Below are 17,426 nucleotides of genomic sequence, written 5' to 3'. Positions count from 1 at the left end.
AATAAAACATCAGACAGATTATTGCCCAGGCTGGGTAGAAATATAAATATTGTGCACTTGTCTAGTTCAAGGGTTTTCCCATAGAACGAAGTTTTGCTGTTCTGAGTTGTGATATTCCATTGAAAAGAAGATACAAGTGTTCCAGACATTTCTTGTAATGCAGCCATATTTTCCAAAGACACATGGACAATAGATCCTACAGTATTAACAGTATTAAACTAACGGACACTTGTTATCAATAAAAAAGTGCTGTTTCTCAACCTAACTTTGAAAAGCAGTATTTCTTGAAACGTGCAGACTACGCAAAGCTCACTCAGCTGTTCAGTAGCGCAGTAATCTTGCTGCAAATATCCAACTCAGGAACACGTTAGCTATAAGAAGATCTATGCTAATTATTAAATATAATCAAAAGGTTATTTTTACATACATATATCAGCTTAAGATTTAATTTAAAATCATCATTTATACAGAATACTGTATCTTTAAAACTAGAGTTCTCTGTATGATATACTTCCATTTGACTCCATCATTCATCCCAACTTGATCCTTTGACCTCAGGAATTGGGATTTGAAAAGAAGGCTCCCATCTTATGTTCATTTCCATGGAATAGGAAATTGTACATTTCCCTGAAATGATTTATTGAATTCATTTAAAACATTCAAATAGAATTTTAGTGCAAGTGGATAGAAATGTATTTTTCTTTGAAATTTGCAAATTTCAAAATTGTTTTAAAATGAAGTTAAATATACAATAAATGGCAGTGGCTTGAATTTCTAGAAGGAAATCTGTAGAGGTAATCCTAGACGCTGCATTCTTGCCTACTGTGGAGTTAGCTGCTATTTAAAGAAAATGTCATCGGTTCACGCTCATTGTCTAGATAATAGTATTCCTTGTCCTAGAGGCATGTCTGTCACTGTTCACTTCCTTTTTGTGCAGAGGATATTCCCATTCTTACATCTCCTTTTCCCATAAGGTTCCCACCTCTCTTCTCTATTCTTTCTATTTTAAAAGCCAACATGTTCTCTAAATAGTAAATACCACCGTTTGTAGCTATGAAGTGGCTACTGCACATGTAGTGGGTGCCACCTACAGTTGTACTGTACCATGTCCCTAGTCTCATCTCAGGAAAACATTTTCTCTTAGAACAGGAGCACACTGCCATCTTGTATTTCAAATTGTTGAAACAAACTACTTTTGTTTAGTCAACATTATATAAGGGTAAATGCTTTATTATTTGCTTTGGAGTATCAGTGATGTATGCTCCAGAAAACAAACTAGTTTTGTGGCATTGATCTGGATTCTCTACTCTAGGGGTATGGTGCAGTTAGAAGTAGACTTTGACGTTTATAACAGTTGTAACTTAGTTTCCATTAACAATCAGATTATTGTAATTCTATATCTTGCTTTTCTCCCTCATCTTCCCCAAAAAATTTTCATTTTTTAAAGCACAGTGTGGCCATGTCTACATTAGACTTTCAGCAACATAGCTCTATTGGTTGTCCCCTCAGTGTGTGATCTCGTACTGACTTAGCTCTTTTGGCAAAAGCTCCACGTGTAGATGCAGTTGTAATAGTACAGTTTTGCCAGTATCAGTTTTGCTCAGGGTGGGGGTGTAAAATAGGCTGTACCAGTAAAAGCATAGCTTTGCTGATGTAAACTGCCTCCACGCTAGGAGCACTTTGCTGGTATAGTATACTGGTATACTTCTACTGACCAGTAAAGCACTCGCACTGTAGACATAACTTATGGTTACATTCTGCCAAAGACACTGACCAATAAGCTGTATTTACTGATACACCCAATAAAACCAGAATGGCTCTGTAAGGTGGGAAACTGAGGCATGAGTCCACCCAATGTAGACTTAATCAGTTTTTTCCTTTGTAAATTTCAGACAGAATCATTTACAGTTTTTGATCATATATCACACACGATAAAATGGAACAGATAGGGGTCCAAGTTACCGAGTTCTGTTGTATTGGGAAGCTTTCCATTTCACGATGGTCATCTCAGTCTCTGGACTGGTGTTCTCCAATTTGAACCCTGGTTCACTTGGGTTTTCATACATTTTGTTCTTCTACATCACAAAAAAGTATCCTAAATTATTTAACGTAACCTTTATTTTTCTTATTTGAGTTAGAAATTTATAGGGAAGAACATGCCCTAATGTCAGCATATTCTTATATTTTTCAAACATGGGGTTTTGGAGTTTTTTTGCTCAGTTTAGCAGCAATGCTCATAAATCATTGAAAATCCTACTGTTACAATTTGAAGTACTTAAACATATTGGCCCTAGACTGAATAATTGTTCCCCAACAGCTCTGAAAGTCTTTTTTGAAATATTAAAATACCGTATGACTTGTAAGGTTCTTTTAATTTTGTTGTAGATGGCAGGAGAGGTTGTAAAATACAACCCGTGCAATCTGTAAATATTCTACAGACTATTCAACTTGGGACACTATATAGCACAATCTTCAGGCAACGTGGTCCAGTTGCTGGAAAATGGGACAGGGAATTAGGACATGAATTCTTTTCCCATCGCTGCCACAGATTTACTGTGAGCAACTCACTAAATTTCTGCACCGTAGTTTTTCCTTTGTAAAAAGATATAATACCCACTTGTACAATTTTGATAACTAGTAAGAAAATGGTTCTACATATGGCCTCGTTTATATAAGATATACATTTCCCATAAGAGCAAATATGTATATTTGAATATGTTTAATTTTAAGCTTACGTTGAGTAGTCACTAGTGATAGTTTTGTTGTGTCATATTTGTTAGTGAGACTTAAATTTGTGGGTTGGTGAGAGAATAAATTTGCTCCAGTATAGTAAGAAAGTTCAGAAGTGAACTGAAGGATTTTAAAATCCAACACTTGTTACTTTACATTAACAGAATGCCTTGGGTAGAATTAAAAATGACCAATATTTTAAAACAAGTAATAAGATAATTTCCTCTTACCTACCAGGACCTGATTTCAAGGTCTTCCTTTCTTCAGCAAGAATTCATGACATCATTAGAACCAAAATAATGTAAGGAATACTGCTTTAATGGCCAATGATGTCATCAGCTCTTGCAGTAGAATCAAAATCCTAAACAGTCTGGTCAGGTAAATGCTTCAGTTCACTCTTTTTTAAAGCTTATTTTTCATTGTAAAACTATCCATGTCCTAGTATTTTTTTTATTTTAAGTGTCACAATTCATTTGTGTGGAAAAAAAAATAAGAAAAATGAAGTTAAGTTGGTGGCTTATTGGGAATGCTTCTGGGGAAAAAATTCAGATCTGTTGCATACTCAAGTTGCAATCTCTGAAGATTAGAGATTTTTCCTTGAAGTATCAAGTGAGCAATGTTAGATTAATTTTCAATTAGTGTCTATCTGATACATTCACATTTTATACATAAGTAAAATTTAAACAAATATTCAGAAGTTGAAAAATCAAAATAACCTAATTTTTCCCACATTTTAGAGTATCCTCATAAATATGGACCACAAGGAGGTTGTGCAGATCATTCTGTGTTTGAAAGAATGCAGAAGTACCAAATGACTGGTGTAGAGGAACCAACAGCACAGGTACAGCACATAGTATAATGGATCTTACTGATAAAATTAAAATTAAATATTGATATTGCTCCTCTGCATGTGCCCAGTATCCCTTCATTCTTTTCCTGGCCCACCTCACCAGCCCTCCAGTCAAAGTTGCCCATACAATTTCAGGGGACTTCTCCAGCTTAACAAAAGTATCTGAAAAATCATTTTCCTGTCTTTAAATTGTTTATATTTCAAAAGGCTATTTAAATGTAGGTCCAAAAGTCTACATTCCTGAACACAGGTATAGTATAGATCCTGGTTGGTATATATTATGTTCAGGTCAATGAAGATGCATATGTGCACAGGTACTTGGGTTTCAGTTGAGAATGTTTTTAGTACAGAATGGAGGTCTGGGTAGATGTTATCTCAAGGTCTTAGTTATTTACTATTTTTACAGTATTATAGAGTGGCAGTAGCCACTCCATAATTAAGGTTGCAAATGAGTTTCAGTTACAAGTCAGGCTTTGCAGATTTTAGGTGGTGTAGAAGCAAACAGTGGTGCAGAAGCAACCTTGGAACTGAAAAGTTAGTGACATTGAAGAGCCTATTTGTTTGGTTTTTGTCTGGTGACTAGCAATTCAGCTTTAACCCACTGAAAACTAACCAGCTTCCTAAGGTTTCTTGGGAGAGAGAAGAGGGGTTGGCTCTTGAAGAGCAATCTACTGGTTACAGGCCTCAGCGGACCCAGGAGTTGCTTATGTCTGCACGTAGTTCATTTTGTTACATGTAGATTCTTTGTACTATATCCATCACTTGGAATCTGAGCACCTTCCAGAGGCAAATTAAGGAACATGAGTGGAATAAGTGTGGGGTCAAAATGAGCCTCAGAATGCCTGCAGCAGGCAATGGAAGTTTGAGTGGAAAGGCACTTAAAATTTACCCAATGTGGAACCCTACTTCTTTGGTTCTCCTAGGATGCACAGGAGTTTAGGTGTTCCTGAACACATTATGAGAACCTTGGGAGATCCACAGGAAGGAGGGGAGAATTGCCCCTCTGTGCTGTCCCTTGTAATCTCCTTAGTCTCCTAATTTCTCCCCTTACTGCCTACATATTTTAGAATGTACACAGAGGAGGGAATCCCATTCTAACAACCTTAATATCTTCAGCAAAGGCAAAATACTCTTTAGTGGATATTAGGCGATGCACAGATGAGGGCTTCCACTCCTGCAGACCTCAGGAAGAAAGAAAATCATTCCAAGTCCATTGCTGTGCCAAGTTCCATATTAGTTCCGAAAGACAAAACTTGATTATGAAACTATTAAGGCTGCAGATACATATCTTTCAAGAACCTTTTAGCTTAAAAAAAGGCTAAAAATTAGATAAGGTTGTACTTCTTAAATATAACATTGCCTTTTTTAAAAAAAACCTTCACTCCACCCTCAGTAAAAACAGCACAGAGCAAACTAGTACGTGTGAATACCATAATCTCTGTAAAACAACATGTTCATATAATGTTAAAAACATAATTGTAATCTCATTCTTTCTTCCATTGGACTATGCCTTAGTTTAGACAATGGATTGTGTCTCATTTTAATAAGCACTAAAATTTTCCTTTAATATATTCCACCACATATGTTAATATATTTTTGGAGCTTTCAGTGAGGAAATCTTGCAAATACACTAATTACACTTGAAACATTCTCTCTTTCTTCATTCCCTACATATTCTGGAAAGGGCCACAAAGCAAACTGCATTCATTTTCTGTCCTTGAAGGGTAAAACCTAGTTCAGATGCTAATGGCTTAAATTAATTTTACTTTCAAACAGACCTGCTCAGATGGGATTTGCAAAGTGCTTTAGTGTTTTAGGAGCCAAAGTCTTACTGAAAATCAGTGAGAATTGTGCTAAGTCACTAAGATGTTGTTGAGAATTGCACCCATGGTCCCTTATGCTACAGTACTTTCAACTTTATTTTAATTATCTTAGTTAATAAGTCAACTTGCTAAATTGAGTCTTCCAAAGCTGACAGTATCCATCTCAGATTCTACCATATACTCTCTTACATTATGGATTTGCTCTAAGTCCTTGTCTCTAGCTAAAAACTTTTCCAGTGTTAGGAATGTCCTGATCCCTAGTGTGGACAGTTTCAACCATCATGACTATTTTCAGAGCTGTCCAATAGATTTACCTTCAGTGGTTAGATGACGCTCTGCTGAAAACAGCACTGGCAGCCAAAACCCTATTTACATTGTGGCTCAAGAAATTGCTAACACTAGTGCAATTGAGCCAGGGCAGCTGCATCCAGTGTTGGGAGCAGCAGGATTTTTCCCCCCAAACTGCTATGTGTAGACATGACCTACTAGATGATGATGGGCTATAAATAGAGCCCTACCAAATTCATGACCCATTTTGGTCAAATTCACAGTGATAGGATTTTAAAAATCGTAACTTTTGTGATTTCAGCAATTTAAATCTGAAATTTCACGGTGTTGTAATTGTAGGGGGTCCTGACCCAAAAAGGAGTTGGGGGGTGGGGGGAGTTTGCTACTGCCATCCTTACTTCTGCACTACTGCTGACGGCAGTCCTGCCATCAGAGCTGGGCTCCCAGCCAGCAGTCGCCGCTCTCCAGCTGCCCAGCTCTGAAGGCAGTACCTTCAGCAGCAACGCAGAAGTAAGGGTAGCAGTAGCGATCCCCCCACCCAAAACACCTTTTTGGGTAAGGATCCCTACAATTACAACAGCTGCTGCTTGCAGGCTGCCTAGCTCCGAAGGCAGTGCGGAAGTAAGGGTGGCAATACCGCGACCCCAGTAAAATAACCTTGCGGGCGCCCCCTCCCCCCCATCACTCTCTTTTGGGTCAGGACCCCCAGTTTGAGAAACACTGGTCTCCCCTGTGAAATCTGTATAGTATAGGGTAAAAGCACACAAAAGACTAGATTTAACGGGGTGGGGGGGACCAGATTTCACAGTCCGTGATGCATTTTTCGTGGCTGTGAATTTGATAGGGCCCTAGCTTGCTAAGGCAAATGTGTTAGCTATCAGTGCTCTGAATGGCAGAAATAGTGGATGTGTTATTCTGGCTGTTGTTTGGTAATACTTCATTCCACGTTCAAGCACATAGTGGAGTGTTTCAGCTTGTTCAGATCATGACTACTCTAAGAAACAACCTTTTTGTTGTAGTGAGGAAACACTTCTAGAATTGATTTTTATATCTACAAATTGGATTTGTGTTGTTTATCCACCATTGCAAAGAGCTACATTGTTTTCTATTATGGTTTCCTAGGTTTTAGAGGCACAGAATTCCTGTGATACGATGGTACCAAAACTTCTTTGTTTTTGTTGGCTATATTCTAAATTACAGAGATAAGCTCACAGAGGAGTTATGAGTAAAGTGTGCTTATGAAGTAGATGACCTACTTGAAGACTAGCCTAGTTCAAGATTTGAGAAACTTTTATATAATAAATAGGATAATATAGCTCTTCATGTGTTTTTCTCTTAAGAATACTGCACTCATGTAAAAGGCATTAGTGTTTTTAAATGACTTAATTTTAAAAGAATATGTACAAAATTAATGCTTTGTTGCTTTCTAATTTCTGTATATATAGAAACCCTACAAAGAACATAACATCAATGGTCCAGAGCTTTTAAGAAGAAAACGTGCAGCTCAAGCTGAAAAAAATACTTGTCAGCTGTACATTCAGACTGATCATCTATTCTATAAGCATTATGGAACAAGAGAAGCTGTGATTGCACAGGTATTCATAAGCCTTTAGTCACTATTTCAGGAGTCCGTTCTTTTTCTCTTTAAGGGGGAATAGTCTAGACAAATGAATGCATTTTTATCATGGTGCTTTACATGTTCAGGTCCAGATACGCTTTTTCATCTGCTACTGCCATCCTGGCATTATTAAGGCAGCTTTCTCATTGACCCACCACAAGGGTACCAAGTGCCCAATATTCAGAGGTGCTAGGCACTTGGACCTCTCTTTTTAATGGGAGTTGTGGATTTTTAGCACCTGTGAAAACCAGGCCCCCAGCTCATAATTTGTTAAGAAAATAGTTCCTTCTGGAGATGTCAGATTTGTATGAAAGTCTGAAAAAATGATATGTTAGCATTTCAAGAGGAAAGCTGTACAATGTAAATTCTGAGCACTTTCAGTTAATGACAGTGGGTATGTCAGCAATGCAGCTGGGAGCATGCCTTCTAGGCTGGGTAAAAAGATCATACTAGCTCTGCTGGAGCTAACATGCTGAAGCAGTGTTGCCATAGCCGCACAGGTGGTGGCTTAGGCTAGCCACCCAAGCACAAACCCAAGGAGTCAGGAGGACTTGAACTTGGGTGACTAGCCTGAGCCCCTCTGCCTGTCCCACAACATCCACACTTCTGTTTTAGTGAGTCTATCTGTGCTGGCACACATGTTCCCAGCTGCGGTATAGACCTGTCCAGTAAGACCTACTCCTATAGAGGCAAATTCAGTAGATGGTCAGAGAAGCAGTAGGAAGAAACCAAAAGTAGACAATCCTCACTTATTTCAATGAATTCCTAGCTAGGAAACTTACTTTCTTGGTTCCTTTTATGTTTGCTGAAAAATCTAGGTAACGTGTTACTACTTCTTGAAGTGTTGTGTAGCTTCACAGCCCTCTTTTGCATCTAATTTAATGTATATTATTAGTTCATTAAACTGTACCGCTACAATTCATTATGGGTAACATTTTCAGAAGTGCCCTAGTCCCATTTTCAAGAGCAAGTTAGATAATTAGGCACCTAATTGAAAGTCAGTGGGACTTAAGAGCCTATGTGTCTTTTTTTTTAAAATGGGGCTTGGGCTCCTGAGTCCACAAAGGGACTTAAGCTTTGCAACACTTCTAAACTTTTATGTGCCCAGCTGCCCAGTAGGAATCCTTACCCCCAATTTAGGCAATGCATGATGAGAGTTAGGTGCCTAAGAATGGGATTCAGAAAAGTAACAAGCTGAATGGGCAGCAGCCTAAGTTAGCCAGTAGGAAATACCAAAGAAAGGGGTGGGCATCAAGCTGCTTTGGTAGCATCAAGACTTAAGCAGTTTTGTGCAGGCCCACTGGCAGGAACTTGTGTGAATTTAGGTGACTTCATTGTTAGACGCCAGCTAACGGGGGGTTTTCAAGGATCTCATTGATTCCTAAATATTGGACATAAGCCCTCTTAAAGTGGCAATTAGGCACCTAAGTCCCTTTGTCACTCTAATCCTTAAGTCACTTGTAGGTGCTTTTGAAAACTTTATCCTGTATTCTTAAGAAGGCAAATGGTAGTTTTTCATATTTGCTTTCTAGTAAAAATAGAATAACGTGCAGTGACAATTTACAATTAAATTTTGTCTAAAACTGTTCCAGCATATCGTTCTTTAAAATAATGCAACCCTTTGAGGATACTTTTCACAGTACTTTGATGTTAGGGTGAATTAAATGGCTGTCACAAACAAATACACCTCTACCTTGATATAATGCTGTCCTCCGGAGCCAAAAAATCTTACCACGTTATATCGAACTTGCTTTGATCCACCGGAGTGCACAGCCCTGCGCCGCCGCCGCCGCACCCCCCCCCCCCAGCCCTACAGTGTTATATCTGAATTTGTGTTATATCGGGTCGCGTTATATCGGGGTAGAGGTATATATCATTGTTTCCAGTTATTTGTATTGGGTGAGTAAAGTTAATTTAGCAGTAGGGGATATCTAAGATTTTTATGGTCTGAACTGTGTCATTTACTTTAGATGTACACTGATTATTCATTACGGGTACTTTATTAAAAACACCTATCACATATGAGTGAAAGTTAATACTGCATATGAAGATGCTTGCATTAAAGTTTTCTTGTGTAGTATAATAGGCAGAAAACATTTTTTGACTGTAAACACTTCAGCTTGTCTCTTTCTGATTAATAGATATCCAGTCATGTTAAAGCAATTGACACAATTTACCAGTCGACAGATTTCACAGGAATCCGTAACATCAGTTTCATGGTGAAACGAATAAGAGTAAGTAATTCTGTTGTTGCAGACATATCTGTTGAATGTGAGGAATGTTTGTTTAAAAGAATTATTGTCATTTAACTATCTGCTGACTATGAAACTTTCATGTTAAAAACAGTCTTTTATAATTGTCATCCTACCTAATTTCTTCAGTGCTCTGGCAATCTTAATATTCACATTGCTGCGGCTTTCATCATAGCACTGTGATGTTTCAATTCAGTGTTTGACATAGCGGACTAATTTAAGGGACAGAGCTTCTCATATATTGGTTATTGGCAGTGATGGGAAAGAAAATACAGTAGAACTATAGGAGTTTACTTGGGGGGCTGTTACAATATTAATTATTTTTAAACTGCTTATATTTGATGCTTTAAGCCAATGGTCACTGCAGAAAGTTGCTTCCTAATTTTAAAGTCCAGTTTATTCTTAAAATGGTTCTTTCATTGGTGGGGAAAATGTAGTCAGTACATTGATATAAAGAAACATCAATTAGTTGTTAAAGGTGACATGCAAAGGAGAAAACTGTTGTGCTTGTTCCCTTTTTGTTGCTTTGACATACAAAGAAGGCCTGACATTCTGTGTGAGATAAGTTGTGTGCTTCAACAGTTACAAATGTGGGTCTTTTAAACGGGGTTTGTTTATGTAATGGGAGAAGAGGATTAATTCCCTCCAGCACAGGTGAAACTCTGGCTCTTCTTATGCAAGAAGTTAGATTAAGTGATCTTCTTGGTCTCTTTTGGCCTTAAAATGTATTAATCTACCTTGGAAGGATATCTGACATTACAAGAGACCAACTAAAAGGGGGAGCAATTGACAGGAAGGGATTTTAGTCTCGTGTTTAAAAAAAACTAATCTATATTTTTATCTTTTGTAACATCTATGTAACTAATATATAAACAGCTTGGGAGAAAGGTGGTCTTTTTTTGAGGAGTCAGCACTTCGGCCTTTTGGGTTAAGGTGTGAGGTAACTGGCAATACACCAGACGCCTGAAAAGTTCCTCCTGAAAAAATAGGGAAGGTCAAACCAGAGTGGATCACTTGATATACCTGACTCTTTTTATTTTAAAGATAAAAGATTAAAAGGCTGCCTTTATACATTGTAAAAAACCAAGACCAAAGTGCAATTTTTTAAAAACTTCCTTTTGCAAATTGCTTTTAGGCCTCCAACTTTTAGATTGTTACATATGAAATTGCTCTGTGCATAGTAGCACATGTTGTTGTTGTTGTTCACTTTAAAAAAAAAAATCTCTAATCAGCTTCTGCCTTAGTGCATGTTTGTGCTCAGAAAAATATCTTTGAGAGACTTTCACAGTACAATGAGCTGAACGGAATTTATGTATAGCCCATAATACTAAAACCTTGCTCTTAGTTTTATGTTGGAGATTTAATCTGAGCATGCAGTTTTACTTTATATGGCACTTTTACAATTCTTTCTTGTTCTTAGCTGTATCTAAACATTTGTGTGCTATGATGTAGCATGTGCCATCAGTGTACATTATAGGATGTAATACAATCTTTTTGCTCCAGGAACTTGCATTTAAAGTATATATATAGTAGTCAATTGAATAACCCAGATCAAAGTTAATCTAAAAAATGTAGAATTAAAGTTATAAATACACACTTTTTTTTTGAGTTCTTGTGGATGAAGTTTGTCTTAAAGAAGCATTTGAAGGAAGAAGAAGGAGGTTGTAATTTGCCGCATAAATGCAGTTACGTTGTATTATGAAACAAGTTCACTTTAGGACTCAGGATTTTCTAGATATTATGAATTGATATGTAGTGTCTATAAATCTTTAGATATTGATGTTATTTGACATCATAGTTGGTAATAGGAAGTCTGTCTTAGCAAGCTTGTATTAGCCAGACAAAAATAAAATGTCTGATTTAGTATAAATTTGAATTTACTTTTAGATCAACACAACTGTTGATGAGAGAGACCCTTCCAATCCCTTCAGATTTCCTAATATTGGTGTGGAGAAGTTTCTGGAACTGAACTCTGAACAGAATCATGATGATTATTGCTTGGCCTATGTATTTACTGACCGTGATTTTGATGATGGTGTCCTTGGTCTGGCTTGGGTTGGAGCCCCTTCAGGTAATTAATCCATAACTAGAGTACTCTCTTACAGAAGTCAGATATTTTTAGGTAGGAGAAAGGAAGAAAAGTATCAACTGTTGACTTGACTGAAATATTTCCAACATTGGAGGTCTGATTCTTCACAGTTTGATAATGTATGATTTGAAATTATGTAAACATCAATACCTCATGTGCCACTAACTATTTGAGTCATACAGATTCCCCTATTCATTGCTTTCCTTTAGAACAGCATCTTAATTCTCTGGGCAAACACTTGACCAGGTATGAGTGACCAATGAAATGAAAAAGGTGTCAGAAGTGCTTCAAATAAACTATAAGCATGGCTTCTTGTATTCTACAACACTCTACAGCCATAAAATTCACATCTTGCCATAGAATTGTACTCCAGGATCTCTGGCTTCCAGCTCTTACGGATACAAATAACTTGGAAATCTGAACAGAGTATAAACCAATGCAGTGATGTCTGCAGAGACACTGAAACAATATCTCTGTACTTGCCCTTCCTAGATAATTTGTCTTTAAATTTCACTGAGACTCTGACCAATTTCATTTCAGCCATGTGTCTTAATTTTCGGTTTCTAAATATTTCCTGATAGCACTTTACTATGTCATGTCACGTGGAGAAATTTTAGAGTCTTCATGATAACTTTCATTGGAGCTACAAAAATCTGCTATTCCAATAGTGTCTTATGTCTGCTCAAGTGTGACACAAGAGAAAATCTTTCTAGAGAATGACTTCCTTCATTGGAGAAATACCGTTTACCACCTGAAAAGGAAAGTCTGTTCATCCATATGGATAGACAACTAGCTCCCTCTGCAGAAAAGAGCCTGTATTGTTAATTATTCAACTGCTGTTTTACATATTGGAGGTCAACAAATGTCTAATGGATGGAGAAAACTAGTTGCAACATTCTTTCAATCAAAGTGACCATACCTCACTTCATTCTAGAGTATCTGAATGCTAAATGGATGACCTACCATACTTTCCTGTTCTCATATCCATTTTGTGACCAGAAAGTGTAATTCATGTTCTACAGATAAAGTTATGCTTGGTTTGTCCTCTAATATGCTCAAAGGCTTTTTCTTTAGACAAGTCTGACACTAAGACTGTCTGTTCATACTTCTGATGATACTCTGCTGCAGTGCTGCCTTTTTATTGTCTTCTTGGACCACACCCTTTACTTCCTAGTTCCTATAACTACTTTGGTCAATCAGTTAATCAGCATAGATGAAATTAAAACTTTCACGATGCTGTGGATTTTATTTACAAAATTGTATTCTCAGTAACTTTGGGTAGTTTTATCGGTACTACTGTAATTCTCTTGATTTATTTTTTTAATGTTAGCTTGGACTTCTCTGATTCCCTGAATGACAAAACTGTATTTGAAATAAAATAAACACTAAAATTCACAAGTGAATAACTTTTATCCCTTTACTTAGAAAGTCGGTAGGAAAATTTCCTGTTTGAAGATAAACAAAGAATTTCTGATAAGTCTTCAATCCTCACAAACTAATCCAATAGTATGCAAAATAAAATATGAAAAAATCAATTTAACCTGTAGTTCTTTTTACATATATATAAAAAAATCTGTTCCGGAAAATAGTTTTTTGAGGCTTTAATTTTTTATCACCAAAATATTTACATGAACATGATATTTTTATATTAGAAACAGATTCTAACTGAATAAACATAGAATACAGTTAAGAGAAGTTATTTAGAACAAAGATTTCTTTTCAAAGCTTAGGCTTATTGGGGAACAAACTTCTATAGAAGTAGGTAGAAGGTGAGGAAGAGGAATGGGTGAAGTCACTTGTAATTGAGAACAGGGACATGGCTAGTGAGTGGAATCAAATTGGAAGTTGAAGCAGAGGAGAAGATGAAATTTAGAATTTAATTTGCTAGAAACTTCTGAATATGAGCAAGGCATGTGAATTAGTTAATCTTGTACGGTATCCAACATTGAATTCAATAGGTGGCTGATCCTTGTTCTCACTGTAGTATATGTGAAAGCTTGCTGATCACTAATGAAAGACTTGGCCATGTTATCTTTCACTGCAGCTTGTGGTATTTGGCAGCAGTGTCCTCTATTTCAAGGGAAGTAGTAAATGTTTGTGTTAAATGGTGACCTACATGGCCTGGAGTTAAGATTGTTGGTTCAACTTCATTTTCAGGAACATTAAAAATTGGAAATATTAAGCATATTAGTTTTAAAACAATTTTTCTTGAGTTGCCAGAAAATAACAGCTGCTGCTTTGGCTGCCCCATATTGCTTATTTGTATAATTGATCCTTTAGGAAATGCTGTGTTTGAGCTGTTTGGAACACACTGGATACGTTAGTTTTACAAGATGAATAGTTTGGAACTGATCAGTCCGTACGGCATCTCTTATTTTTGGATATCTTACCAGTGTTGTATGTTACATGCCCAGCCTGAGAAATAAGATTCTAACCTCACTTTCCCAATATTGTGTCTATGCTTTGCGTAAATGTAAATTTTTATAGACTTATGTCTCATTAAAAATTCCGGCTGTGCAAACCCAGAGTTGTTAGTGTCCATGGTTCCACAAGAGCTTATTAATTACATCATGTCTAAAATACACAAAATAAAAGTTAACTGTAGTTATGAAAAGCATTTTTTTTTGCATTCCCACAACTAAAAAATGTTCTCATTGTTTTGTTTGTTTGTTTTAAATATTCACAAGCATCTGACCAAACTACTATTTTTAACTATTTAGGAAATTTTAACAAGTTGACAAATCCTGGCCATGTAAATATCAGAAACAAAAAAATTATTTAAATCAGTTAGTTTTCGTTTAATGAGACATACAGGAGTATAGTCATCAGATATTTCTGTTTAATAGGGTGTTGTATTACAGAGTGAGTATCATTAAAACACCTGTAATATGCCATTTCTACTGATTTTTATTAAGTTGAGTGAAATCTCAGTATACATGTTTAACAGGTCAGGCATGTCTATCAAATGTTAAAAAAACTGGATAGGTGTGCTGGATTTTTTGCAGGGGGATGTACTTTGAGTATTGAATAAAAGGTAACCCTGTATCTATCTGTCTTCTGTCTCTTGCTGGGTACATAGCTGGTATGTTAACTTTTCTATAACCACAACCTCTTTTTTTTTTTTTAAACCATTCCTCTATGGTTGGACTATGTTTCTTTTTCCAGTGAGAGGCTACCAATAGCCAAGCAGTTACTACCAGATGAGAGATTAATTCTTCTTTTCTTCTTGTGTGACCATTTTCACTAGAAAGACTTAAGAAGATTACCGAGAGATCATTTGGTAATAAATACTCCACGATTTGTGATATTTGGTTGTGGATTGCATCCAAATACTCTCTAAGGACTGAACGGAATACCATATATGCATAAAATCGTCGTCTTCACCACAATTTCTCTGACACTTATTCCCATTCAATCTATATATATCTTATAGCCTGGTTGGTTTGAAGGGCCATTGAAACAGTATCTTCAAGAATTTTTTATTGTGCGTCAGACTGAGGTTACTGGTCCTCTTTTTTTTTTTTTTCTTTTTTTTTCCCCAGACTAAACCCCCTTTCTCTGGGGTAATTTGTCTATCCACATCCTTTCCCCCGTGAGTCATATATGAACTTTTTTTTGTTAGGAAAGCTGTCTGCAAAGATTAATACAAATTAGTTATTTTTTTGTTTCCTCATTTACCAAGTGCCATCCCTTCTATTTGTTAGCTTTCTGTATAAAACAGGTTTTCTAGAAAGTTGAGAAACATAATTCCTTACTTCAAAGTACTAGTGCCAGTTAAAATTAGTTGTGATCTCTAAATAAGTTAGAAAAGTTTCTTTACCGAATAGCTGGCCAACCAAGTGTATTCCATGGCTCTCCCAATCTTTGAAGCTCTTTGGTTTGCAATTTGGGTTAAGATCTAGAGTATTTGCAATGGATGTGATTGGCGAGGGAAAAGAATTTCTCTAATTCTATCCCAAACCCATAGAGTAGCTTTTGCTAAAGGATGTGTGTAAACTTCTGGAGTAGCCTAGAGATTTACACTGTCACAATTTTTCTGTTCAATAAAGACCCAGTGTTTGTCTGGGCACCCCCCCCCCCCCACTCCTGCTTTGAACTGGCTGGCTTGATAATACCATAGATCGGCGGTTCTCAAACTTTAGTAACCTGAGGACCCCTATTTTGATTTTAAATTTTGCTGTGGACCCCCAAGCTGCCTGCTCAGCCCCAGGCCCCGCCCCCACTTCACCCCTTCCCCCAAGGCTACACTCCGCCTCTCCTCTTCCCTGCCTCTTGCTGCCACCTCTCCCAAGCACCCCGTCCCCCTTCCTCCCCCTCTCCCAGCGCCTCCTGCATGCTGTTCCCCATCATGCAGGAGGCGCGGTGGTGGTGGGGAAGGAGTTGATCAGCAGGGCCTGCAGACCCCTGTTTGAGAAACGCTGCCATAGATTATTTGGAGCAGCTAGTCTACCCTGTTTAATGGAGCTGTACAAAGTATCTGCACTCACTCTTGGCCTTTTCTTATTCCATGTAAATTGTAACAATATCCTCTGTATTCCTGCTAGGTTTGTATCTGGGATAATCATAGAAAGATTTTGAAACAAGAAAGATAGCAGATATCCTTGGGTGTTCTTCCCAGTCAAAAATTGCATACTTTCCCCAGCACTCCAAATCCTTTTTATTTGCTGAAGTAATGGTTTAACATTTAGATGATAGAAGCTCTTCTAGGTTGTTTGAGATTTGAATTCCCATGTATCTTATAGAATTTGTTGCCCATTTGTACCCAAACATTTTCTGGAGGAGTGACTTTTCAGGGTCTGGCAGATTTATAGCTAGTATTTCAGATTTGGCATAATTTTCTTTTAAATCTAGACTTTCCCAAAATCCTGGATTGTTTTAGCGAATAGTTTTAGAGAATATTTGATTTAGATAAAAACGTTACATCTATATATGCTATTTTCTGATGTGGTCCCGCAAGTTTCTTTCCTGTGAAGGATTCATTGTCCTTTGAGCAAAAGGCTCTGTGACCAGTCCAAAAAGTAGAAAAGACATTAGACATCCCTGCCTACTCTCTGGGTAATTCAAGTAAAGGAGATTTAACTCCATCAATTCACACAGCTGTTTTTGGGCTCATATCAAGAGCAGTTATTCATTTAAGGAACTGGGGGCCAAAGTCCATATGGGACAGGGCTTGAAACAGAAAGTTCTACTCTATTCTATCACACTTTCTCTGCGCCTAGTGATAACAAAATAAACAGCTCAAGTTACTATTTTTGATCATTCAAAAATTTCCTGACCAATTTTAGCCCAGTTTCTCACCACAGGTTTCAGTGGTATTTTTGTCTGAAAATAAATCTAATGTAAATTATTTTATAGTCTACATATTTATAAAAGCGACTATCAGACTACACCCTTGAGTTTTGTAAACAATAAAATCGCCACTCACCAGCTGAAAACTAATACAAATGTTGAGGGTTGTGATCAAATTGAAGTAAATTCATTTAAAGCTATCCAGTACCTAGGTGATACTCTCAATACCTACTTGTGTCTTAAGTATTGGACACATTTTCCCCCAGCGACATGACTTTTCTATTCTTTCACTGTTGTGTCCCGTCCTGCTGATGACAGTTTTGTGTGATCATTTTCAGTAATGTCATGCAGACACATAGGCAGGGATAGAACTCCATAAAAAAACAAATGTCACAGAGAAGGTAGATCGGGAGTTTCTGCTCTTTGTCTCATAACACAAGAACAAGGAACGAGCATTCAATGAATTAAAAAGCTGATAAATTAGGAC

General features: G+C 37.1%; 1 protein-coding gene across 2 annotated transcripts in view; it reads left to right on the top strand.

The window, feature by feature from the left end:
- The window catches only part of ADAM10 (ADAM metallopeptidase domain 10), a 116,494-nt gene that overhangs the window by 72,549 nt on the left and 26,519 nt on the right, over positions 1–17,426 (top strand). For both annotated transcript variants that reach the window (XM_039492255.1, XM_039492256.1), the window contains 4 exons: positions 3,468–3,571; positions 7,137–7,286; positions 9,451–9,543; positions 11,449–11,632. In XM_039492255.1, coding sequence (XP_039348189.1) covers positions 3,468–3,571; positions 7,137–7,286; positions 9,451–9,543; positions 11,449–11,632 — 531 coding nt within the window. The remainder of the gene's footprint in view (positions 1–3,467; positions 3,572–7,136; positions 7,287–9,450; positions 9,544–11,448; positions 11,633–17,426) is intronic.

This window comes from Mauremys reevesii, linkage group 10, assembly GCF_016161935.1.
Source record: "Mauremys reevesii isolate NIE-2019 linkage group 10, ASM1616193v1, whole genome shotgun sequence".
NCBI lineage: Eukaryota > Metazoa > Chordata > Testudines > Geoemydidae > Mauremys > Mauremys reevesii.
The sequence above is the reverse complement of the archived record's forward strand: the minus strand, read 5'-3'. Positions and strand labels throughout refer to the sequence as shown.